The sequence below is a fragment of the Echinops telfairi genome, unplaced genomic scaffold, assembly GCF_000313985.2.
Source record: "Echinops telfairi isolate 266 unplaced genomic scaffold, ASM31398v2 ScPeMD7_7467;HRSCAF=8505_1, whole genome shotgun sequence".
Taxonomy (NCBI): Eukaryota; Metazoa; Chordata; class Mammalia; order Afrosoricida; family Tenrecidae; genus Echinops; species Echinops telfairi.
This window is the reverse complement of record NW_022111368.1, coordinates 29,634,804-29,660,035: the sequence shown is the minus strand read 5'-3', so window position 1 is coordinate 29,660,035 and position 25,232 is coordinate 29,634,804. Positions and strand designations below refer to the sequence as shown.

At 50.3% G+C, this 25,232-nt stretch overlaps 1 protein-coding gene across 1 annotated transcript in view; it reads right to left on the bottom strand.

Annotated features, from left to right (window-relative positions):
• HK2 (hexokinase 2) overlaps window positions 1–25,232 on the bottom strand; it is a 78,037-nt gene that overhangs the window by 17,196 nt on the left and 35,609 nt on the right. Inside the window, exons 3-12 of the mRNA XM_004704373.3 lie at window positions 17,899–18,047; window positions 9,719–9,838; window positions 8,950–9,045; window positions 8,091–8,190; window positions 7,698–7,881; window positions 4,934–5,089; window positions 2,940–3,176; window positions 1,784–2,088; window positions 484–632; window positions 118–237 (exon numbers count right to left, since the gene is read on the bottom strand). Coding sequence (XP_004704430.1) covers window positions 118–237; window positions 484–632; window positions 1,784–2,088; window positions 2,940–3,176; window positions 4,934–5,089; window positions 7,698–7,881; window positions 8,091–8,190; window positions 8,950–9,045; window positions 9,719–9,838; window positions 17,899–18,047 — 1,616 coding nt within the window. The remainder of the gene's footprint in view (window positions 1–117; window positions 238–483; window positions 633–1,783; window positions 2,089–2,939; window positions 3,177–4,933; window positions 5,090–7,697; window positions 7,882–8,090; window positions 8,191–8,949; window positions 9,046–9,718; window positions 9,839–17,898; window positions 18,048–25,232) is intronic.

Below are 25,232 nucleotides of genomic sequence, written 5' to 3'. Positions count from 1 at the left end.
GCTCTCACTGAAACTGCGCCCCCTGCTCCACACCCTTCTCTGCTCCTCTGGGCCTGGTCCAGAGCCCACACAGCTCATCCCTGAGGAGCCCCGGGGAAGGCAGGCCGGCACTCTTACCTCATCCAGTCTGTTCTGCTGGCAGGGGAAGGAAAATGTGAAGCCCAGAGGCAGGGACACGCCCTTCATGCCCATGTACTCCAGGAAGTCAGCGATACACTGGACGATGTGGTCGAAGAGCTGCCGGGAGGGAAGGTGGGCAGTGAGGGAGGGGGATCCCTGGTGAATTGCCCTGCAACAAGGCCAGGTAATGAGCCTCAAGGCCTCCACCCAAGAGAAAGTCAAGGCTCAGACACAAACCCTGCGTGGAGGCCACATCTGGGCCCATAGCCCACTGAGCGCCCTGTGGAACCCAAGCAAGCAGAGGAAGGACTGTCCTCCCAGTTGGCTGCCTACAAGGACACCCTCCCTCGCCCCCTGCCTCACCTCATCCCCTGTGCCGTGCATGACCTCCTGCGGGATGGAGTAGATCTTGTTGTGCATCTCCACCCCGCGCCGCTTCCCGTTCCGCACACGGACCAACAGGACACGGAAATTTGTACCCCCCAAGTCCAAAGCCAGGAAGTCACCTTTCTCTGGAAAATCAACCCAAGAAGAAAGACGGTGAGTTGGCTTCACCGCGACACCTTGGCAGATAGTACCAGGGTCTGGAGCACCTTCACGGAAGCCCCTTGATCATCTTGAGGGTGACGGGCTGTGACTCCCAACTCAGAGGAAAGAAAACTAACCACCTCCTGCAGCGCCGCTCACCTTAGGGATTCTCAAATGAGTTCAGATGGTGGGACCCCAAAAGGGAGCTCCGCCTAACCCAGGGAATGCTACAGGAATGCCAGGAGCACCCTCCCAACTCTGAGGCACCCTGAAGGGAAAGCCTTTGAAATGAGGAAACTCGCCTTTCCTGGGCAACTGAGGATACAAGCATCAATGGGCAAGAAGTTCTCGGGGAGGAGTCTGCTTTGAGCCCTGATCACAGACTCTACTCAACCCTTTGGCCAGCTGAGAAGGAGGTCTTTCCGTCACCCAGGGCCAGACAGCTGGAATGGGGCGGGCGGGGACTCCATCCCAGTTCTGAAACCCCTTCAGTGACTATGTTTCTCAGAATTGGAAAAAGACCAGGCTTTCTTATGTTAGTACACTTAGCCAAGGCATCGGCAACCCTCTTCTGTAAAAGGGCTACACAGTTCAGGCTTTGTGGGTTCAATGGTGTCCGTTACAACTATTCAGTATTGTCATGATTGCAGCGAGTAGCCACAGACAATATATGGGCAGGTAGGCAGGGCTAAGGGTCAATAAAACTTTATTTACAAAAACAGGCTATAAGCTGAATTTGGATCAGGGGCCAGAGTTTACTGGTCCTTGAGCAAGACCACGGTGGTGATTCAAAGAAGTGGTTGGAGAACTTCCTGGGCTTTTATCTCAGATCCTCCTTTGCTAGCTTTGTGACCTTGGGCAGGTTTCTTAGGTTCTCTGGGTCTCACTTTTCTGCCAAGTAACTCAACATTCATAGTGAAACATATTAAATGAAATACGGTATGTAAAATGCATATGGAAGTTCTTACCACGGGGTGTGCAATCACTAAGTTCTGACTGTTTCCCTTTTAGAGGGAAAATATCTCAGTCAAGCTTATGAGGCACTGGGATTCCCTTGTCATTCAGACCAAGAAGCCTGTTCAGGTCCAGTGCTGAAGTTAAAGACACATCAGATCCACCATGGTGGGCCGCATACCTGTGCCATCGGGGGTGGCACACACATAGGTGGGCAGCATCTTCACGGGGGCACTGGCGTGAGTCTCCTTTCTCAGGCCTTGCTCCATTTCCACTTTCATCCTCCTCTTGACCTCCAGCAGCTGCTCCTGGCTCAACTTCAGAGACTCCAGGGTCTTCTGTCGGGCTCGGTGTTGATCGGCCAACCGGTAGGCTACTGCAGTCACCATGGCCGCCCCCTTGCCACTGCCATCCTCCGAGCGGAGAAAGCGGACATCGCAGTCGGGCACCAGGCGTCTCACTGTCTTGTGAAGACGCTTGGCAAAACTGTAGCCACCGAGATAGGAAGCCAAGAGTCCACAGTTAGCGAGTAGCCTGGTGTGTGTGGTTGGGCAGGAGCCTATTGTCTCAGCCCACACCCCAGGAGCACCCGGAGGAGTAGATGCTGACCTCTACATCCCCAGGAATGGGGGGGTAGGGTGAAAGGGGGGGGGGGGCATGTCACTGACTGCACTCTGTAATCACTCTAGCTGGGTTCCTCTCCCTGCATGCCGAAAAGAACTCTTGAAAGATGGGGCCTTCTAGTCCCATAAAGAGTTACAGTCTCAGAAACTCACAGGGGAGTGGCTGTGATTTTGAAGCACTGGCTGGGAGGCTGGGGGACCTCAGGGCCAAGGCCTTTGGCACCAGATAATTAAGTGAGTGATGGTGCAGTGACCTGGTATTCACAGGAAGTGAAAGATTCCTTCCAGGTGCCAAGTGAAATCTGAATACATGACCCCAGGATCAAAACTCAGAGGCAAGGCAGGATAGATTCAATGCCAAGGTCATGGGAGGACACTGGCAACCCACTACACTGGGGTAGCCCTGGAAGAGGACAGGGCACCTGAAGAGACCCCCAAAGGTCACAAAAGAGTCAGAGGAAAAGCAGAAACACTACCTGCATAGGACTAGCAAGAACATCCTCAGTGATCTGAGGAGCTCCCGTCGAGTCCGAGCTGTCAGTGGCCTTCAGAAACCAGGTCCCTCTTCCTGCTGGCCCACCTGAGTCACTCTTCTACTCTATGATGCATCTCTGCCCCTAAACCCCGCAGCAGAGTGGGCCCATTCCCAGAGCCCAGCAGAGATCCCAGGTGCTGGCGAGTCACCCCTGCCCAGTCCCCTGAACACAGACTCACTGGGGGTGCTTCTTGTAGACCGAGCCGTCGACGCCAATGGTGGAGCGAAGCCTCTCTTCTCCCCCCTTGTTCTCCTTGAGGCGCCGCAGCACGGCTGCCAGGGTGGCCGCGCACAGGTTGGCCGAGCGTGTGGACACAACCTGGCAGATCCGGTGAGTGGCCACACAGTCCTCATGGGTTGGCTGCAGCCCGAGCCGCACAAGGATCTCGTGGGCCTTCCGGACACCGTCCTTCTCCCTGGGGGACCAAAAAGAGAGCACATGGGCACTGTGTGGTACCCACTGTGCCTGGCCAAGGACACCCCTCAGCCCCAGCACACCCACCTCCACGGAGAGCAGACACATGTTCTGTGTGCATGTGTGCATATGGGGGTGGGGAGTAGATAGTAGAACAAGGGAGGTGGGGAATAAACTGGAGGCTACTTTCCCAGAGACAGCACATACGCTTACACACACGTTCATGCATGCACGCATACATGCATACAAGCATAGATACCTATATGCAAGCATGCACACATATCTACACATATGCACACATATATCCATACATGCAAACTTGTGTGCACACAAAGAATGCTGCTCCACTGTCCCCATCCATGTGTCCTTTTATGACCATCTTTCCTATGAGAATAACACATCCCTTATTCACCCACTGTGTAAAGGCAAGGCCCTGTGCGTGGCCCCTTACACACCAAGTTGTGTGTGCGTTGTTTGCTTGTTTGAGGGTATGGCTGGAGGAAGGATGCCTCTGCCACCCCCCATGACTGTGAACCGAGTCATGAAGCCCACCTTAAGTCCCCGTGTAAAGGCAGTGGGAGCCTACCTTCTAGCTCCCTTGCCACAAAGGTTACCTAGTATTGGCCTCTGGTTTAGCAGGTAAGACAGAGCCAATGTGGGGGATTGGCTACCTACTCCAACTTCACTACATGAAGCCACACTTCATGCTGGAGCACGCACCGCTATGCCATGTGCCTGCAATGATGACCCCCTTCTTAGGGGAGTGATTTATTTCAGTCATAAGAGGACTCTCACCCCTCTGGGTTTGTCAATCAAATAGGCCCCATTCTTCAAGAGTTTCCATGTAGAGCCAAGTCATTTGAACTTTTTGACCACTCCATTAGCACCAAAATCCCTTCTCACCCCCACCCTTCTTACCCCCACCCTACAAATGGAAATCTCCATTACAGGAAGTCAGACTCCAGCCTTTGGATACTGTTAACTGAATCCCCCAAAATACAAACCAGTCCATCCTCACTCCTACCCCTGCCAGTCGGTAAAAATACATGCCTCGGTGCTTCTCAAGAGAATCTAGAAATAGACACAATGCCAAGCTCCCCGAAGACCGATTTTTCCATTATGAAGCAGAGGTCTGGATAGAATCCTTTTTGAGAATGGCCAACATGGAAGATGCCAGAGCTTCAGGGGATGGGGGAGTGCTAAAGGTGCGAATGAATCATCAAGGTGCCCCACACATTAAAACAAAGTCAGAGTCGGGCAGTCACAAAATGGCAACAGACATGGAAGGACATGCAACAGAACTGGTAGTTCAGTGGCAAAACGGTCATGTCTCATGCAGAGACCCAACTTCAGTCCCCAGTGCAATGTCCAGTCAGTGCACCCCAAGCACAGGCACCACTGTCTGTCATTAGAGGCTTCCACATGGCTAGGATGCCCAACAGGCAGCAGTCGAGCTAAGACAGACGAGCAAGAAAGGCCTAGCAATCTACAGACCATAAAACCCTGGTGTAAAAAACAAAACAAAAACCCGGGTGTATTACCCTGGTCCAGCCCCACTGTGCATGGGGTCACCATGAGACAGGAACCAAGGGGACAGCAGCTAAGTAAGTAAGCCAGCAAGCCCACCATGGTTCATGTTAGGGGAGGCCTCCTTGTGGCTCACCTTTAAAGGGCCAAGCACACGTGCCTTCTTTTCCTTATCCCCCAACCGCCCATCTACCCTCCCAAGAGGCCAATGAAGAGGCCAATGAAGCTCACCCTTCAATATCTGAGACATCCTTGGTCTCGAAGAGGCCTGTGGTGAGGAGCTCTGAGCTGAGCTTGCCCCCAAAGAGCAGCTCCTCCTTGGTCATCTTCACCAGGATCAGCCTCACCAGCTCCCCCATGTACATTCCGCTGATCATCTTCTCAAATCTGCAGGAAGACAGGACACAGACCCCACTGTCAAAGAACTCACAACCACGGGAGCAAGATGTCCCCACGGGACACTCCAACGCAGGTTAGAGTGTGGTGCAGCACTGAGGAGGACTGAGGTATGTGGGAAGGGACAGCCACTGGGGCTAGAGGAGCTGGGGACCATGAGTTGGTCTCAGCAGGCTGCTCGGACCTTGGGCCACAGGGAAGAACGTCACCACAGTTAAAGGAAACGTCCGGGGAATGCAGAAGGTGCTGGGACAGCTGGACGTTCTTGTTAAAGCAAGGACTCGGCTGCTAACCAAACAGTTGGTGGCATGAACCTACCCCGCAGGTAGGAGAATCTACGGAGTGGGTGGGAGAAAGCTCTGGGGATCTGGAGCCAGGACACCCGGTGGGGCGGTGGCACTCTACCGCAGGGGTCAGGAGAGTGGACTCCACAGGCACCAAGGGAGAGGACGGGGGTGGGGGGCAGGGTAATTTTAAGAGACCAAGGAGTCAGTCTGACGCAATGGAGGCAGAGGTCCAGTGACCCTCAACCCACAGGGCTCCTTCCTGCTGCCGGCCCTGCATGGAAGGTCAAGGTCTGAAAACAACCCGTGCAGGGGGTGAGGGGCAAGGTTAGCGAGGCAGGTTGGGACAGCTGAACAGGAGCACTAAAAGTCGGACAATCTCGGGAACTTGGGAGGGAGTCGGGGTGGAAATTCCTAGGGGACTGTTACAGAAAGGCAGGGGGTGGAGGCCAAGCTGAGAAGGGTGTCACGTACTGTATTTCTCCAACACTAGGGGACACTGTTCTCTTTGTTGAAAGAGACCCTCTGGCTACAAGTGTGTGACAGACAGGGAAAACCAAGCCCCCCTTGCCCTTTTATTTGGCAAAGCCCACCTACTTCTTGGCATGTGGGGGCGGCTCTGGGTCCTAGAGAGAGGAGGCCCCCAGGCCTACCAGTACGTACTAGAGTGGGCAGTGGGCTGCAGCAAGGAGGAGGCCCAGAGCAGGCGAGGAGGTGCACTGGACATCAGCTAGGGCCTTCGACAAGAGAGGCAATGGAGGAAATGACTGGCTCAAGACTCCCAAGCTGGGGACAGCAGAATTGGAGCTAACTAGAGACCTGACAAATTACTTCCAACTTCTGCCTTGTCGGCCTGGGCACAGTGGACATGGGAAGGAACTAGCCTGTCTGCTGTCTGATCGTCTTCCTTCCGAGCTAACTAGAGTGCTGGTCCTACAGGCTGGGCTCTGAAGGGAGGGCAACAGCATAAAGCTTTTTTAAAAAACACTTACTTTTAGACAACGTTTCGAATATATTAAGTTGAAAACATACCACGAGGACCAACAGTTGTCTATTCTAACTGCAAGGCTGCCGTGATTGACCATGTGATGCAGGTCCTCCCAACCTCTGCTTTGTCGAAAGACAAGTCAGCGAGTGCGTTGACAAAGTGGGGGTGGCAATTTTGCCTTGTGACGCTTCAAAGGGCATCCATCTGGCTACTTGGATGTACCTCATTAGGTGGAGCAAGTGCAGAGTGACATCTCGGCCCATCAGCCTCTCACCACCCAGGACAGACACAACCAGGAGGTTCAGATGAAAGTTACACAGAGGTCACAACCATGAGGAGAAGCCAACGACTTCAACAAGCTGGGCTTTGAGGAAGCAAAGACTCTCCGGTAAAGAAAGTGCTGGCCTGGCTTCTAGGGTTGGAGTCCTGTCAAAGCAGAGAACTGTGCTAAAAGCTTTCCTAAAATAATCCCGGCCACCAGAAGGCTCAAGAAGTGTTGCGTTGCTCAAAATATGTTGCAATTGCCTTCAGTGCCTGCAGCCACCCCTGTTTCGAGATCTTCCCTCGGCACCTGCTTGGGAGAGTGCAATCCTGTTTCGTAAGAGTCGAAAGTCACTAAAACTCAAGTCTGGTCAGACTGCAGTGTGTAGCACTCAAGGGAGCAAAATGTCACCACCACCACCACCACCCTACCCCCAACCCCACACCAGTCCACCCCCTAGGGATACAATGGTTATATCCCGGGACACTATCTGGGCCAGAGTGTCCAAGGAAAGAGGTCAAGGAGGATCCTTGGCAACTTTTCCAATTGGCACAGGGTTGACCTGTGGCTGAGACAAGAGGTTCTCTGACTCCTTGGGGTCCTGCCTAGCTCATCGGTCTAAGTCAAAGTCTCAGCCAGTTATTGACAGGTCAACTAACCAACCCTTGACCTCTGACCAGTGACAGGGTGGGAGCTATGGGCCCAGCTCAACGTGACTTCTTTTATGTGGCTCGGTAACTACTTCTCGGGACAATTCCTAAGTAGAAGGCAGAAAGAAAGAGCAAGAGCACACATTTGGACGACAGTCTTTCCAGACGGCTGCTCTGCAAGTCACGGCCAAATTATCAGTGCTAGCCTGAGATACCTGCTTGTGCTATCTCTTTAGAACTGTCTTGGCAATTTCATCAAAGTGTGCCAAAGGAACTCTGCCTCCCTGTAACCAGGTATCTTTGGCAAACCTTTAGAGCTGTCAGAAAAGCGCGGAAACCACTGCTTAGCCCTCGCCCCGTCCCTGGTTCCTCCCCGACGCCAAGCCCACCCCAAGACTGAAGGGACCCTACTCACAGCTGCTTCCCAGGGTTCAGAGAGCCCATGTCGACCTCCTGGTCAAACTCAGTGCGAATGTCGTTGAGCGTGCCGTCGTCTCCAAAGGCCCCCCACTCCATGTTGATGCACATGCGGCCCTCGTCGCCCTCCACCGTGTCAATGTGGCGCATCTCCTCCATGTAGCAGGCGTTGCTGCCCGTGCCTGGCCAGAGTAAGGGGCCGCTTGGTGTCTGTCCACACAGCCCCCTGCACACAACCCGCGCCTTCCTCTTGCCCCAGGGCCCTGCTCTCTGAGACTGCCTAGTTGACTGGGGCTTCTCACTACTGCATTCTGGAGCTTCCTACAACGTGACCCCAGCACCGCCTCCCTTACAGCCGACGCCCCGTGTTCATGCCGCAGGGTTCACTCACCCACGATGAGACCGATCTCGCAGTTCTGGTCATCATAACCACAGGTCATCATGGTCCCGACTGTGTCATTCACCACCGCCACAATGTCGATATCGAAGTCCTGTGGAGATAATACAGAGGGCTCTGACCTTCGGTCATCACAGAAAGTTACAGATGGGAAGATGCGGAGAAAGGGCAGCACGCCCCATGGTGATACCCAGACCAACTCCACTGCTAACGTCTCCACTCTGTGTGACCCCCCCCCACCTATAGGATTTCTGAGACCGTAAATCTTTACAGGAGCAGCCTCTTCTTTCTCCTGAGAAGTGGCCGGTGAGTTTGAACCACCAACCTTGGGGTTAGCAGCCCAATGCCTCACCGCTGGGTCCAGAGCCAGAGCCGGTCCGACGGCAATGCAGCTCACTCTCTGCTTGTGTCCATCGTGGTCATCCATGATGACAGGCCCCTGCGGGCTGGCTTTTGCCATCACCGCACTAGAAGAAGCTCTTTCTTTTCTTCTCCTCTCTCCCTCCCAATCACTACTTTACCTTGCCTTTTCCCTGGCTCATTTCCCACCGGTGTCAACCTCACCCCCACGTTCTTGACGGTGATATGCAAGCCTTTTTCAGGTTAAAGACAATCAAGATTTTCTGGCGCCTAGACTAAGATGATTTAATCGTGATGCTCATCTGAAAACCCAACAGCCTCTGCTCACAAAGGTGATGGGGGGCAGGGGAAGAAGAAAAGAAAGTCTCTCCCTCGGAAAAACCACAAGCCTCTCATGCTGATTCTCAGGCTTCAGAAGAAGAGAAAGGGTCCCCAGACCCCGAGAAAGATCCCACCATGACTGTGACTTGTGCGTGCAGCCAGCCCTACTCACCCCTCTCCTCTGGATGGCCTTCCGGATCAGACGCACCACGTCTTGGCCTTCCACACCACTGGACTTGAACCCCTTAGTCCAGGTGACCAGGAAACTCTGGAGAAACACCAAGGAACGAACATAAATTCTCCCACCCAAAACTTGCATGCTCCACCCATGACATAAAAACCATTAGCAAGACCTCCACCTCCACCCCCACCGCTACTGAGCTAACCCAAACTAAATCATGACTGAATCTACATAGTGCTTTCTGACTCACTGGAGAAGCATGGGCCCTGCAGAGACCAGGAAAATAGAGGTTAAATAAATGAGCCCCTCGTGATTTATTACCCAAAAGGGGAAAGAGGAAGTGATAAAGTCATCAAAATCAGACATTCACATCTTCATATCAGTGTCAGCCAACCAAAAGCCACCAAGTTCCCAGGTAGTGTTCACTCTAAGATCCTCAGTGTAATACTCTGTATACACACTGAGGCGAGGCTGTTCCTGCTAATGTCTCAGCCGTGTTCCCGGAGAGAAAGAAAATGTGAACTGGGGAAGGGGTGAGGGGAGTGGGAGAAAAGTACTAGAAGACTTCCTCATATTCTGATCCTTTCACCCTTACACACACACACACACACACACACACACACACACACACACACTCAAGCACCTCGTCACTCAGCAAGACAGAGCTCTCATTGTTCACACCGTGCCTGCACAGCCCATCAGTCTCTCCCTTCCTCCCAGCCCCAAGGACAAAGGAATGAAAGGGAAGACTCCATCTTACCTCGTCTAGTTTCGTCTGGTGACAGGGGAAGGAGAAGGTAAAACCCAGCGGGAGCTTCTTGTCTTTGATCTGGAGCTGGCCCATGAAGTTGGCCAGGCACTCGGCAATGTGGTCGAACAGCTGCGGGCGCACAACACAAGGAAGGTGAGCAGGAAGCCAGAGGGGCACCGACATGAAAGGGAGGCCTGGGCTCTGAGCTCAGAGAGGAGCTAACTGAAGGTGGGCGCGATCCTTATCCTTCTGGGTCCCCTATGCTCATCTGGAAAATGAGTCATAACAATGCCTGCCCTGAAAGGCCTTAGAGAGTCAATGCATACAACGTGCTTAACACAAGGCAGTGGTCATTACACAGTCTTTCATTGCACACCATTGTTTGAAACCACGGTCAAAAGAGCCCTGTGAGACCAAGGAAACCCTGGCCGAAGTCAACCAGGAAGTCCTCCTGTGACCCGGGAACAGAACATCCCTCAGTGGCCCTGTCAGAATCCCCTTGACATGGGTGGACAGCTGATTATTTTACCAGAAAGGGCAGACGGACTTACTGCCAAGAAATATTTCAGCTCTCCTGTCTCTTGAGATGGGGGAAGTGGCGGGACAAGGGCGGGGGTGGGGGTCTCTCTGTTGCTAGTCTATGAACCAACCTAGCAAAAGCAAGCAAATTTACCTTATAATTTTATTCCATTCTAGAACCATAATCTCAAATTTACCTTATAATTTTATTCCATTCTAGAACCATAAACTCCCAGGAGCAATTCAAAGGAGGCGTCTTTGTTTGTTAACTCCAAAGTGGAATATTCAGTAAGCCCAGTCAATGTCTGAAGAATAAAAAGTGTTGTGGGCAACCTCACAACCATGACCATGATCTGTGGAACCTGCAACTCCTAAAGAGGCTGAGGACTGTGGGGAAAAGCCACATTCACAATAATCCAGGGTTTGTGATCAGTCCCAAAGCCCACAATTCCCTGGGCTCCTTCCGGGCAACTTCATCCTCCAGGAGCAGATCACTGTAAATGGACTCAGGCTAGGGACAACTGGTGTAAGACAGCAAACAGGGGTGAAAGAGGATGAACAGAACAAGGGTCACGCTGGTCATGAAGCAAAAGCTAAAAGCCAAGGGAGATGGGGGAGGACAACATTCCTCTTCTTCTCTAGGCAGAAGCAGGGAGGAGTCCACTGAACAGTGGTTCCTGAAGTGTGGTCTTAGACCAGTAACATCACTATCACAGGAGAACTTGTTAGAAATGCAAATCCTGGGGCCCTAACCCAGACCCACTAAATCAGAACCTCGGGGCATGGGGCCCAGCATTCAGACCAACAGCCCCCTGGTGATCCTCAGCCAAAGTGGTCCACAAGCCACAAAAGCATCTACATTTCCAGGCAAAAGTGGAATTTGCTCAATGGGAAGGATGCAGGGGGACCCAGATGTGGAAGGTCGTCAGTTCTTAGTGAGCTTCCGACCCCCATCCTGCCGCTTGGTTGCTCCTGATTAGTGGAAAATTAGCCACCGCTGAGGCTGAGCCTCCACACCAAGCCAACCATTCTCAAGAGATAGTAAAGCACAGCTGGGCCACCTCAAGGCTCTCTAAGAGGAAGGGCCCATTGCACACCGCCAGTCCCCTTGAGCAGAGGGCATGGATTAATATGTAAATGTGATTTCTAGACAGACATTCAGTAGCAGTCTCTGGGGGAAGTGTATCAGGAGACACGTTACCATAAGGGTAAAAAAAATCCCAGCACGTCAGCAAAATGAGGATCTTCTGTTTAAGTCGTTTTTAACCAGAAGGAAGTTGTAAACGCTGTGCGCAGATACAGCCAATCATCGGGGATGGCAGTGGCCATCCGACAGAAAACAAATGCTTTCCCCTCCCCCATCCCTGTGCACCTGTGCTCCGGACACAAGGAGGACAAGCAGGAGGGAAGTGAAAAGGACTAGGCCTCCGAGAATCCCCTCCGACCAGTGGCCAGGAAGTGAACAGCCTTGAGGCCAAGCAGGCAGAATGCAGTAAAAAGTAGATTCATGTGGATTCAAGTAGATTCATGTAAAATGCAGTAAAAAGTAGATTCATGTAAAATGCAGTAAAAAGTAGATTCATGTAGATTCATGCAGAATGCAATAAAAAGTAGATTCATGTGGATTCAAGTAGATTCATGTAGTTAGGGCAAAATTTAACGCCTTATTCATTTTAACCATTTTAAATTTGTTCTAGCTGTTCTTTTTTGCTTTCTTTTTATTGAGGTTTTTCTCTTTTTTCTTTGCCTGCTGTTGTTGGGATTTTCTATTGCTTTTTGGTGGGGGGGATTTTTTTTCCTATGAAATCAGGATAGCTGGAGCTAGAGATGCCATCTGAAAGAATGGATGGTTAGGGTTATGGCACAAAAAGTTGAGGGAGAAAAGGGAGCAAATAATAATGAGTTCAAGAATGGAAATGTTCTACCATAGATTACAGTGATGATCGCACCACTTTTTAATATGTGTCAATGAGTGAGTTGTAGGGTATGCTAATTGCATGTTAATAAACCTGTTGAAATAAATAAATAAACAGCAACAATAAATAAATACTATACTGCCCAACAGAGCAATCAAGTCCCTGAGTGGTGCAAAGCTGAAAGATTGGCAGCTGGGACCCACAGGGAGGCATCTCTAGACACAAGTCCAGGAAGCCGTCTGCTTGTCAAAGACCCCAGCCTTGAAAACCCGGGCAGCACTGGTCTCCTCTGCACATGGGGCCTCACCAAGAGCCAGAAGGGACCAACAGCAGCCAGCTACATACACGTGGCACTCGAGCGAATTAGAGTTTTTCCCATTTCAAAGTTTGTTTCCTCAGTCACCTTACCCCCATTCCTGGTGCCCAACGACCACAGGTGGCCAGTGGCTACCGTGTCAAGCAGGTACCACTGCACAAGCTCCTGTGGTTAGAAGAACCTGAACCTATGGAAAGACGCAACAGAGGACGTCTCTCAAATTGGACTGGTATCTCATTTTCTCACTATTCGCTGAGAAACAAGAGAAGTGTTATGCTGGGCAAAACAAGCTAACACCTTCCCGCCTTACAAAGGCTCCAAGAGCATCGCTGTATGACATTATGAAGCCTTCCTCTTCCCGATGGTCTGAGAATCTGCTCAGTCCCCTTCCCACATAGAACAGTGTTAAAAGCTTAAGTAGGTGCTGTTAAGATTTGTAATCCGCTGTAATTCACAGTGGAAGTGAGACACGTAGCAAAGCACTAGAAGGCAGAGCCTACCCAGGAAATCACACTGCCCTGGCTTCACAGTTCTTCAAGAACAATGCAGGTTTGGAGGTGGGTGATTTGGTTTTGGTTTGAATTACGCAAAAATTGGAAAGGAATGCAGTTGTTGGGGTGGGGGAAGGGAAGTGAGGAGAAAGGATCCCTCAAATAGCTGCAGTGCATTTCCTCCCAGTCCCCTTCCTTAGGGTGAAACAGAGCCCCCGCTTTCTCTGACTTTTCTTATGTTCCCCTTTGATAGCGCATTCACTCTCCTGCTCCTTGATACTTCAGTAGCTCTAGAGTTGCTTCCAAAAGCAACTCTGGAGGGCTATGCACTGAACTGCTAGCTACAAGGTCAGCAGTTTGAACCCACCACCCACTCCATGAGAGGAAGACGAGGCTGTCTACTCCCACAAAGATGTGAAGATATAGGACTCAAGGGGGCAGTTCTACCCTGTAATATACGGAGACTAAGAGTCAGAAGTAACCCAACAACAGCAAGTTGGGTTTGGGATTTTATAGTTGCTTCCAGGTAAGTCTCACAGATTGTATGTGGATGCATGTGTGTGCCTGCCCACACGTACGCATGTGTAACATTTTGTCTGTGTTATATGAAGAAGTCAATTTCCTTTATAGCCTCTAACTCTGTGGTTTGAAAGGTAAGTTTTTCCAGCTAAACTTTACATGATGCTTGGATGTTTGAAATAGATTCATTGGCCTCTTTGAATCTGTCTTGATTGGCAGAGGTCTGACTCATGGTTGGCAGGTCTCCCAAGACCTTCAAAGCTCTGAGGAGGGTGACAGCAAGATCTACAGGGTACCAGGGGCCCTTCATGTTGTTCAGGGATACACAACAGGCTTTGGAGATGGAGCAAAGATGCACATCAGTCTTAAACATTCACCCAGCACCAGGTCCCCTGGCCACCGGAAAGGTTAAGCATAGAGTCCACGTTACCAAGTGTTTTCCACAGTCACAGGCCAGCGTGGTACCTGCTCTCTGGGGTTTGCTTTGAGTTAATTGGATGTCAAGACTCCATCGTGGGCTCGGGGAGGAGATGAGCCAGTCAGGGTGCGATGTAGCAACGATGAAAAATACAACTTTCCTCTAGTTGCTAAATGTTTCCTCCCCGCTCCCACTATCAAGGCACGAATTCTACCTTGCAAGTCTGGCTAGACCAGAGGATGTACACTGGTACAGATAGGAACTGGAAATACAGGGAATCCAGGGTGGATGAGCCCTGCAGGACCAGTGGTGTGAGTGGCGATACTGGGAGGGTAGAGGGAGAGTGGGTAGGAAAGAGGGAACCGATTACAAGGAACTATATGTGACCTCCTCCCTGGGGGACGGACAACCAAAAAGTGGGTAAATGGAGATGTTGGACAGGGCAAGATATGACAAAATAATAATTTATAAACTATCAAGGGCTCATGAGGGAGGGGGGAGGGAGGGGGAAAATGAGGACCTGATGCCTGGGGCTTAAGTGGAGAGGAAATGTTTTGAGAATGATGAGGGCAATGAATGTATAAATGCGCTTTACACAATTGATGTGTGTGTGGATTGTGATAAGAGTTGTATGAGCCCCTAATAAAATGATTTTAAAAAAAAGAAAAGACTCCATCGTGGGAACGGTACCCTTGCTGGCCATAGGAACTGTGAGCAGAGTGTGAAGCCATTAAATGCACAGACGAAACCCTGTAAAACAAGCGTGGTTAGCCCTCCTGAAGGAAGAGCTAGCCATCTCTTCCAGGCACAGTAACTTGCCTGGAATCACAAGTCCATTGCCTGACTGCAGGGCCCAGCCTCTTCAGCACCCCAGCACCTTGTGCTTCTCCAATGAGGAACAAGCTACAGGCTGAGGAAGGTGATGCAAGAATCTCCATCCCATGTCCTTCCTGACTTTCCACTGGCAGCACGTGATACTCTCAGGAGAGCTAACGTCCATAGTCTCAGGAGCCTGCTCTCCTTGCCTCAACCCCAACATTAAAACTCGAAAAGCAGGTTTACCCTCAGGGACATACATCCTCAAGGCCAAATGAAGGGCCTAAAAATATCTCCCCACGTGTTTCACTCATGGTCTGAAATTCCTTTCACAGGAGGTAGCCTGGTGTGCAGAAAGAACAGTGGACTAGGGGTCCCAGATCCAATTCTCCCAGAGCAGCACACACACACTGCCGTCGAGCTGATTCCCACCCTGTGGGACAGACTAGAACTGCCCCACAGATTTCTTTATTTCTTTCCCTCGTGCTGCGATAGCAGAAATACCACCAATGGGTAGCTTGAACAAACAGAAATTCACTTTCTCAGTTTAGAAGGCCAGAATTCAAACCGCGGCGGGAAGGGCAGGCTCTCTCCTCCAGCTCTGTCTCTCTAGCTTCTGCTTCCTGGATCCTTGCATGATTGCTCCGTGTGGCCCCTACTGAACCCCATCGCTGCTTCTTTCACTTGCCTGTTTGATCTCTTTTATATCTCAAAAGAGATTTACATAAAACACACTCTACCCTCACCTTATCCCAGTAACCGCACAAAGACAATCTATGCCCAAACGGGCTTCGAATCACAGGCCCTGCTGTTGTGAAGTGCTGCTCAGGCAGTTCTGACTCAGAACAATCTTTCCTTCAACAGGACAAAATACCGCCTGGTCCTGGGCCATCATCGCAATCACTGCTCTGCTTGAGCCCATTGCCACAGTCATCGTGTCAGTGCATCTCAGGGAGGGCTTCCTCTTTTACACTGGCCTTTTACTTGACTGACCCTGATGCGCTTCACCAAGAACCGTGCCCTGTTGAGAAATAACGTGCCCAATGGACCTCACAGGCAGTCTGGCCATATGTCTTCTAAGACAGAGTTGTCCGCGGTATAGTCAGCATTCTTTGTCAGCATCATAGCTTCTAGACGATTCAGACAACGTTCCACTGCTACTCAGATTTCACTGCCGATTTCTTTAGAAGTAGATCACCAAGTCTTTCTTCCTAGTCTGTCTTCGTTCGAAAGCTCCGCTGGAACCTGTCCACCATGGGCGACGCTGCTGGTCTGTGGAATACTGGTGGCTTCGCTTCCAGCATGGGAGCAACACACAAGCCACCACCGTATGACAAACTACCATGGACTGGTGGTAGTTCGACACAGGTAGAACATAGGCATACAGGTTCGGATTTACCACATGTGTTTTGGGGTTACAGAGTGAAATACACAACCCTTTCCAAGGCTGTGGATCTTTCTGGAAGCTGTCTGCTATAACTTTCTCTTGCAGAGCAGCTAGTGGGTTTCAATCCAACCTCTCAGTTAGCAGCGGAGAAACAAACTGCTGTGCCACTAGCATTCCTGTAGCCAGAGGCCAAGTAGCGAGAAATCCTCAGAATGCTTTCAATGACCGCTGATCCGTGGATGGTGAGCAGCTGGCTGGTAGGATCTTTCTCTTCTGCACCTTTGTGCTCTACACGTCCAGTGTAGGGGGTGCCTGCCTCAAGGACGCCCTCAGGGGAAGTTTGTTATAAAGCAGGTGAGAGAGGGGACCAGTCTCCTTAGACACCCAACAATAAGGAATAGTGGCTAGACCTGTGGCTACCACTCAGCAATGGACTGGGTGCTAAGGGAATGACTACTCCTATGTTAACAGGGCTCCCTAGGAGACCTGAGAGTGCCCCTGACAGACCTACCCCACCGCCAGAATAGTATCTACAGGATCCCTAGCCCAGTGGACCCACGACCACCATATTGTATAACCCCAGGGAAGGCCACGCTCAGACTGCCAAGTGGACAGAGTGCCCTAGAGTTGTATAAGCACAGGTGTCGGGCCTATCAATCCAGCTCTGCACCTGTCTCAGTCTCTGGCCTGTCCCAGGCCTGTGCCTATAGTTAAGCAGCTCAGTCTTTCTAAGTCCGCTCTACAGCTATAAAGTAGAGACGAGGGTAGCACCCAAGTTCATAGAACTAGTGTGAGTGTGAAGTGACAAAATCATATAAAGCTCTTTGCCTGGTGTCTGCCAAATACTTGTTCCTTTTGGTATCTACTGAAGGCTCAGCATCATCTTCTTTAACTGTGTGTGTGTGTGTGTGTGTGTGTGTGTGTGTGTGTGTGTGTGTGTGGCGATTCCCAGCAGGAAACAGACCCCAATGCCGCATCTGCCTCAAGGTGATCTTCATGATCATTCCATCGTTGCTCATTCTTTTCGGGCTATTGTTGAGAGGGTTCTTACTTAGATTTCATGTGTCTTCCCCATTCACTCCTTTTATTGAGCATGTCCTATGTCCACAACACGGCTCCACAAGCCACCGAGATGGGGGGATGCCTAAGCATGATTCTTGTTGACCTTAGGCTTTGGGGCCACTGTGGAAGTACATGGTGTCCAGGGTAATGCCAGGAGGCACAGATATCCCAGAGCTGGGTTTTAGGCCTTCTCAAAAGGCTCTCTGGTGCTGGAAGCAAAAGTCCTGTGGCACACAGCCAGGCAGAGAGCAAGCAAGTCAACAGAAAGGCAAGAGGCAGGCCCCGAGTCAATGCAATACAGTGGTAACACAGTGAGCCAAAGAGGGCTGCAGAGTGGCCCAGGAGCAGGTGGGAGAGTCACCCATAGAAGTTCAAAGCACAATTGTGTATCCTGCAGACTCCATGTTCAAGAGCACCATGAACAACTGCAGGTGTCTGTGAGAGTGGGCCAGTCTCCCGGCAGCTGGCTTTTCTGCACATGAAGCAGAACTCAAAAGTGATGACAAAATCAAAATGTCCTCATGCAACCCAGCCAGGTCCTCAGGGCCTCACGCCATGGCCCTTGCTCTGAGGCCCACCCACATCCCTGGCTGAATAGAGCTTCACCCAGGCTCCAGGGGTGGGGTGGGGGTGGGGGGCTCACCCAGCAGAGGTGCCAGAGTCAGAGCCAAAACTTTTCCCTCGAGACCAACACCTGCCAAGGGGTGTCCAGAGCCCCAGTGGCCGCCCAAGAGAAAGCTGGTACCTGGGTGCCACTGCCCCGCATGATGTCCTCAGGGATGGCGTAGATCTGGTTCTCCATCTCGACCCTCCGGAGGCCATTGTCCATCACCCGCACCCTGAGCACCCGAAAGTTGGTCCCTCCGAGGTCCAGGGCCAGGAACTCTCCATGTTCTGCAGAGAAAGGAAGGGCGGGTAGCAGCTTCAGAACGACAGGACACTCGTCACACGTCACTGCACAGAGAACAAGACTTCCCCCATACAGAGGGGTCAGTTCTACACTTACACGGATGTATTTTTTTTTATGCTAAGCTTAGGGTACTTTATAACGGAGGTCAACCTACAGTCAATGTCACCCTGATGGTCTCTCCAGTGATATTTTATTCACCCCTGGCAAGAGTCAGTTCTGTGCTTCCTACCCTCAGAACACCCAGCACACTGCTCCCGGCCTATGGGCCCTGGGCCTACTGCCAAATGGTGATCCCAATACAAAAAGCTTGCCTGCAAGGACAGGATGGCCTCCAGCAGAGTGAGTGGGTCCTATGATGGGGTTGGATGGGGTCCAACTGGTGATAAATGAAGAGGACTAGCAAATAAGCCAAGCGGTGCCCCCTCCCCCAAACCACTCTGAAGTGCAGGGCTATGAGCCAGGCGAACGCCACTGTGTGTCAGAGGCGGCTCAACCCTGCCACGGAGCCGACGGGGAAGGAGGAGGAGTGAGACTCCAAACACAAGGGCCCCAGACACAAATGGGTCCAGATCTTCATGGAAACCAGCCATGCAGACAGGAAACACCCACAAAAACGCAGCCCAGCGTGCCACTGAGCAGCACAGGATGAAAGGCCGAAGAGGCTGGGAAACAGGGCCAGGGGAGGGGGCTCGAAGGCCAGCCAAGAGCTGGGGAGATGGGACCACAGCAGCCTCTTTGACAGACACTATCTCCCCCCACCTTCCGCCACCCTGCTGCACACCTTCCCTCCGAATACAAGGTTATCTCCAGGGGGGCTCACTCACCCCAGTCTTTCCCAGTGGGACGAGACGGCTCCTAACGCAAAGCGGAGTGCATGTGGAGGGGCAGGGGGATGCTCTGGACCAATGAGGGGTACTCTGGGGCCCGGTCACCTCGCAGCTCACAGGGACCACCCCCCACAGAAGGCAAATGGGAGACAGCATCCAGCAGACATAGATCTCGCATACCACAGGAAAAAGCTGTGAGGGAAAAAACTGAATACCACACGTCAAGCACCTGGCCAAGTGCCCAGAACTTAGGGCATGCTCGGTACTTGTCATGCAGACTCTCAGCAAACTGCTCAATGCCCACACTGCAGGGCCCAGGCTCCTCGGGAGACCGCAGAAACCTAGCCAGGAAACTCCATCAGGGTCAGCTCCAGGGAGGTCAGCATTCCTCCTGGGGGAGTCAGGAGCATTTTCCATTCCGTCCCGGTCACGTGAAGGCTTCCAAAAGAAGATGCAATCACCGGCTGACTCAGGCCAGGCCTGTGTGAGGTGATCTCTGCCCTGTCGGGGCCTCCAGTGCCTTTTCCAGGCACTCTGGTTCCGAGTCTTCCCTGGTAGTGGAACTGACGCCCGGTTCCAGGAAAAGCGATGTGGGGGTTGTCGTGAGCGACGGGGAGAAAAGACGAGGGGACCTGCCCGCATCAGCACTCGGAAACTCAGACTGTGTGCAAGCCGTTGAATCCACTGCCCGGGGTGCGGGGTGGGGGGTTCAGTGGCAAAGGCTGCCTCGGGTGTCCCTCAGGTTGGCTTCCACGTAGGTCCAGCCCAGAAGCTGGATGCCCTGCACAGGGCACAACTCCAACAGGACATGATCCCGCAGCATATGCTGAGTGATCAAAGGGAACCACAAATAAAGAAATGTTAATAATTCCATTCCCAGGGAGGAATGCCATCCCTTGATTTCTTGGCAAGGTTTCTGTGGGCCAGACATTCCTCTGCACGCCTCCTCCCTAAGCCGGCATGGCCACCAGCAGCCTAGCGAAGGACCAAATTCCTTCCACCGGCCAGAACCTTGGAGGGAGGCCCCATGGGATTCCATCCTCACTTTTAATGAGCATTCTGCTTGTGTTTCTTCTAAGACTTATTAGTCTGTGCCTCTTCAACACCACAGTTCAAACGCATCCAATGTGCACACAGTAAGCCATCAACCAATGGCAGCTAGAACTTTTTAAGCCATTCATGTCTTTGTTGTTGTTATTATTGATTTCCTTTTGTGCAATTCCCTCTCCTAAGTTGTCTCAGCCCCTCCAGATATACCTACTTCTACTCTGGGCTCAAAATCTCCATCATGGTTAGCCTCTGTGTGAAAGTGTGGTGGGGAATCCAAAGGAGGAATCAACTGCGAGCCTGGGACAGTCAGACGGGGTGAGCTATGAAATCATCATGACTATGCCAGGTTTCTTAAGGAAATACAAAGCCATGGGCAGAAGGACCTGTGGTCTAGCGAGACCATTCTGTTAAGCAATTACAGAGACCATTCTGTTACGCAATTAGAGTTAGCAATTGAGGCAATGATTGAGAAACCATCTTGCATTAGACTTGATTGCTGAGTGTTCTTTTGTAAAGCAAATGTTTGAGTGCTGACTATGAAACTGATACAAAGACTTCAAAAAGTTCAATGAACAATGGGATTAAGAGAAAATTTCCACATATTTTTGGAGCCCCCCTGTATAGGAAACTGTAAGAGGTAACATTTATCTCATTGCTAAGCAATAAATATACAAGGGGGTACAACCCCCCCCCCCCCAAAAAAACATGCTCATTTGTTTTTTGGATGTGAGGGGGATAGTGTATTTGGAGTTTGTTTCACCAGGTCAGACTGTTGACCAAGCTTTCTATTTACAGGTTCTGAAAAGATTGCATAACTGTGCAACCAAAAAGGCCTGATTTGTGGCAGGAGGGGAACTGTTTTTGCCACCACAACAATGAACCTGCTCACACACTGTATTAGTCTGGGTACTTTGGAGAAACAAATCCACAGCAACTCATGTATAAGAGAGAGTTTTATGCAAAGAAAATGTGCATCACGAAAACATCCCAACCCAATGCTGCCCAAGCCCACAAGTCCAACATTAAACCATACCCAACACCAGTCCACAAAGTCCTTCACCTCACAAAACAGAGGCAATATTGCCGACTGCAGGAGGAAAGCTGAGTCAGTGAACGTGTAAGCATCTCAGCACTGGCAGGGGTCTCTACACGGCCACTCCAGCACCCAGGGTTGCATCGGGATAGATCCATGCGGCTTCTCCTTGGGGATGTCTTGTAGGAAATCCATCTTGCCAGCTGAAGCAGGGAACTGCTAAGGCAGCTGCACCCGATGCAACCATCACAAAACAAGAGACCCGAGAACTAGAAAGGCGAGGCTTCACCACCCATTTATCCCTCCGCCTTTCAACCAGCACCACATGTGATTATCGGCCAGGCTAGCACAATTAACTAACTCACACACCATCTCCTTATTCCAGTTTTTGGCAAAAAACAGCATGCCCTCTTGCCCCACACACCTTACTCACCTGACCCCACTCTGTGCAACTTCTTTTTTGTTTCCAAGCATGAAGAGGGACATGAAAGGACAGTGATTTGACTATGTAGAAGAGGGTGGTGCTGTCGCCATCCAAACAGATAAGTTTGAAAGATGTTTCCAAGAGCAGAATCACAGATCTGACAAATGTATTAAGTGTGATGGAGAGTACTTTGAAGGTGATATGGCTGTTTTGTGAAAAAAAAAAAAATTTAAATACATAGCTTTGAAAAAAAATTCCAATTTTGGGGGGGTATATCCTCATAATAACAATAACAATGGATATAAAAGTGGCTATAATAACATGATTTCTGTCTCTTTAACTGTTGTTTTTTAAAGAAACAAATTACAAGTAACTTGAAGAAAAGTACAAAAGTGGATATAAGAAGAAACAAAAGTCTCTCTCTTCTTCTCTGTACCTCTCTGAAAACTTTCTAGCAGATCTGTAAGTATATGAATGCCATAAAAGGGAGACTTCATTTGAAGCCTTTCAAGAAAAGGATTCCAATGACAACAAGTTGAGGAGATGTGTGAGTTTAATCTGAAAGAGGTTACCAAAGCATCTTCCTAGAGACTCTCACCAATCCCCACGGAAGCCACCAGGTGGTATGGCATCCCGGTGACCGGCTATCTAACAAGTACTCTTTGCCAACCTTGGGGGGGCTCAAAGCAATACCTCTTTCTATTGTGCAAGGTGACAGTTGCTCTTGATTTTCAGTGCCACGGATGCAGCTCCCGGCAACAGAATGAAGTCCGGCCAGGTCTCGTGGCACTGCCGTGGCAGGCTGGGGATCAGACCATTGTGGTCCTGACAGCTTTCCTTGGCTGATGTTCAGAAATAGATCTGCAGGCCTTTCAGCTTAGTTAGTTTTCATGTAGAAGTCCTGATGGCGCCTGTGCAGCCACACAGCCGACACAAGCCTCTGCTGACAGACGGGTGGTGCTGGCTGCACATGAGGTACATTGACCAGGAATCCAACCTGAGCCTCCTGTATGGGCTGTGGGGAACCATCCCTGACCTCAGAAGGGAAGGTCGGGTACTTTAGAAAACTGGCCTCTATTTTTCAGTCAATTATCTCTTCATAGTTTTTCCATCAAGAGATATTATCTTTGCAATTTCAAAGAGCTCTTTGTATACTAAGAAAAATAACTTGGCTATTCAAGGGGGCTTCAAAATTTCCATGATCTTTAAATTCTATTTTTCCACAAGCTTGCTGAAGAAGTCCCCTCAGATAAATGCCATTCCCCAGTTGGAGGACTGTCTTTAATTTTGTTTTTAATCTGTTTGCCCTGAAGCTGTATTTATGACTTCTGTGTTTTACGTCATGTCCATAAGAAGCTTACGCAATATAAAGTCATATCCGTGCACAAGTTGTTCGAACCCTCACCACGCCCTCCTACACGTGGCCAGTTCTACTTGCAAAAATAAAGGAAACATTTCACCATAGGTTTGTTTAAAAAAACACACACTATATATTTGCCACCGTTTTAAAGAAATGGTTAAGCAGTAAACATAAAACACTGCACTTATCTCCTAATGTCTTACATAGATTTCTTTCTTTTATTAAAATGATGATCAGTACCCGGTCTTCATCTCTTTTGTCTCCTGGATGGAGTTTGGACTCTCTCACTCCCATCTGGATTATTGTGGTAATAAAACAATTAAAAGAGGGAGGCAGGTGATGACTGAACATCTGTTAAGTGATGGGCATTTTATTGACCAAGGTTTTCTCATTCATCTTTGACCACCTTGTTTGGCCTTAAATCCTAATTGTATAGCTGAGAAAAACTCCAAATTCCCAGGGACACGACAGGGCAGTCCTGCCCTGTGAATCTCTGAGACTGTGGTTCCTTCCTGGAGAAGCCTCATAACCCTCCCACAGAGCGGCCGGTTGGTGGTTTCTACCTGCCGGCATCGCCATTAGGAGCCTAACCATAACTGCTGTGCCCCCAGGATTCCTAAGAAAGACTCTGGTCACTTAAATCAAGATTCAAATCTGGGAGGGTGGGGGAGGAGGGAACATGAGGAGCTGATACCAAGGGCTCAAGTAGAAAGAAAATGTTTTGAAAATGATGGTGTGAGTGGCAAAACAGGGAGGGTAAAGGGAGAATGGGTAGGAAAGAGGGAACTGATTACAAGGAACTGTGTGTGACCTCCTCCCTGGGGGACAGACAACCGAAAAGTGGGTGAAGGGAGACGTCGGACAGGGCAAGATATGACAAAATACCCATTTATTTTGTCATATCAAGAGCTCATGAGGGAGGGGGGAGCAGGGAGAGAGGGGAAAAATGAGGACCTAATGTTGGGGGTTTAAGTGGAGAGAAAATGTTTTGAGAAACGATGTATAAATGCGCTTTACACAATTGATGTGTGTATGGATTGGGATAACAGTTGTAGGAGCCCCTAATAAAATGTTAAAAAAAAAAAGAAAGAAAGAAAATGATGATGGCAACATACATACAAATATGCTGGACACAATGCATGGATGGATGGATGGATGGTGATAAGAGCTGTACCAGCCCCCAATAAAATGATTTTTTTTAAAAGATTCAAATCCAAGTCAAGCTCCCTTAGCAGCATTTCTCTACAGCACAAAGCAGTGAGGAGACTCACAGGAAAGCTGTACATCCTCAAATACAGAATTCTTCACCTGCAATGCCAAGAGCAGAAAACCCAGAGGTGCTGGCCTGGGCAGCAAAGGAGGGGATGCTGTGCTCAGAAGCAGAGTGAAAGTTGGGGCTGGCACCCCAGTCCACCTGTCTCCAAAGCCCTGGGTGTCCTGCTGTACCACACCCACAGTCTGGTTGCTCTGGCTCCTGGAAGCCCAAGATAAACTGGCATAGGATTCTGAGATGGAAGCAAATAAATCATAAAGTGGGGGGAAAGAAAGCAAAGATTCCCTAAGCTTTATCAACAATTACAGCCCGGCCCCTGGGCGGGTGGCCATGTCCTCTCAGATTCAACCTTCCCTTTGGGGTCGGGGGTGGGGAGGCGAGTCTAGAGGCAGACACACATCAATTGGCAAGAGACGGCCTGCCCTTCTCTCCATCAGACCTTGTTGACGCAGGCTTCTTGTCGATAGCCACAAACAGGTGCCATGTCAGAGTAATTTGACCAGATCTGTTCTCACTTTATAGGACACGCCTTAATCTCTCCCTGTTGTGGGTGCTCCTCATTAAAAGGATCCCTCTCCAAAATAAGGCAAGAGAAGGGTCACTGACAACCACCCAGTTACCATCACGTTGATTCTGACTCACGGCAACCCCATGTGCTTCAAAGTAAAGAGCTGAGTTCTACAGGAATTTCAATGGCTAATTTTGTTTAATAGATCACCCTAATTTTTAAAATCATTTTATTAGGGGCTCATACAACTCTTATCACAATCCATACATACATCAATTGTGTAAAGCACATCTGTACACTCATTGCCCTCATCATTCGCAAAACATTTGCTCTCCACTTAAGGCCCTGGCATCAGCTCCTCATTTTTTCCCTTCCCTCCCCACTCCCCCCTCCCTCATGAACCCTTGATAATTTATAAATTGTTATTTTGTAATATCTTGCCCTGTCTATGTCTCCCTTTACCCACTTTTCTGTTGTCCGTTCCCCAGGGAGGAGGTCACATGTAGATCCTTGTAATCGGTTCCCCCTTTCCAACCCAGTCTCCCTCCTCCCTCCCAGTATCGTCACTCACACCACTGGTCCTGAAGGGATCATCCGTCCTAGATACCCTGTGTTTCCAGTTCCTATCTGTACCAGTGTACATCCTCTGGTCTAGCCAGATTTGTAAGGTAGAATTGGGATCATGATAGTGGGG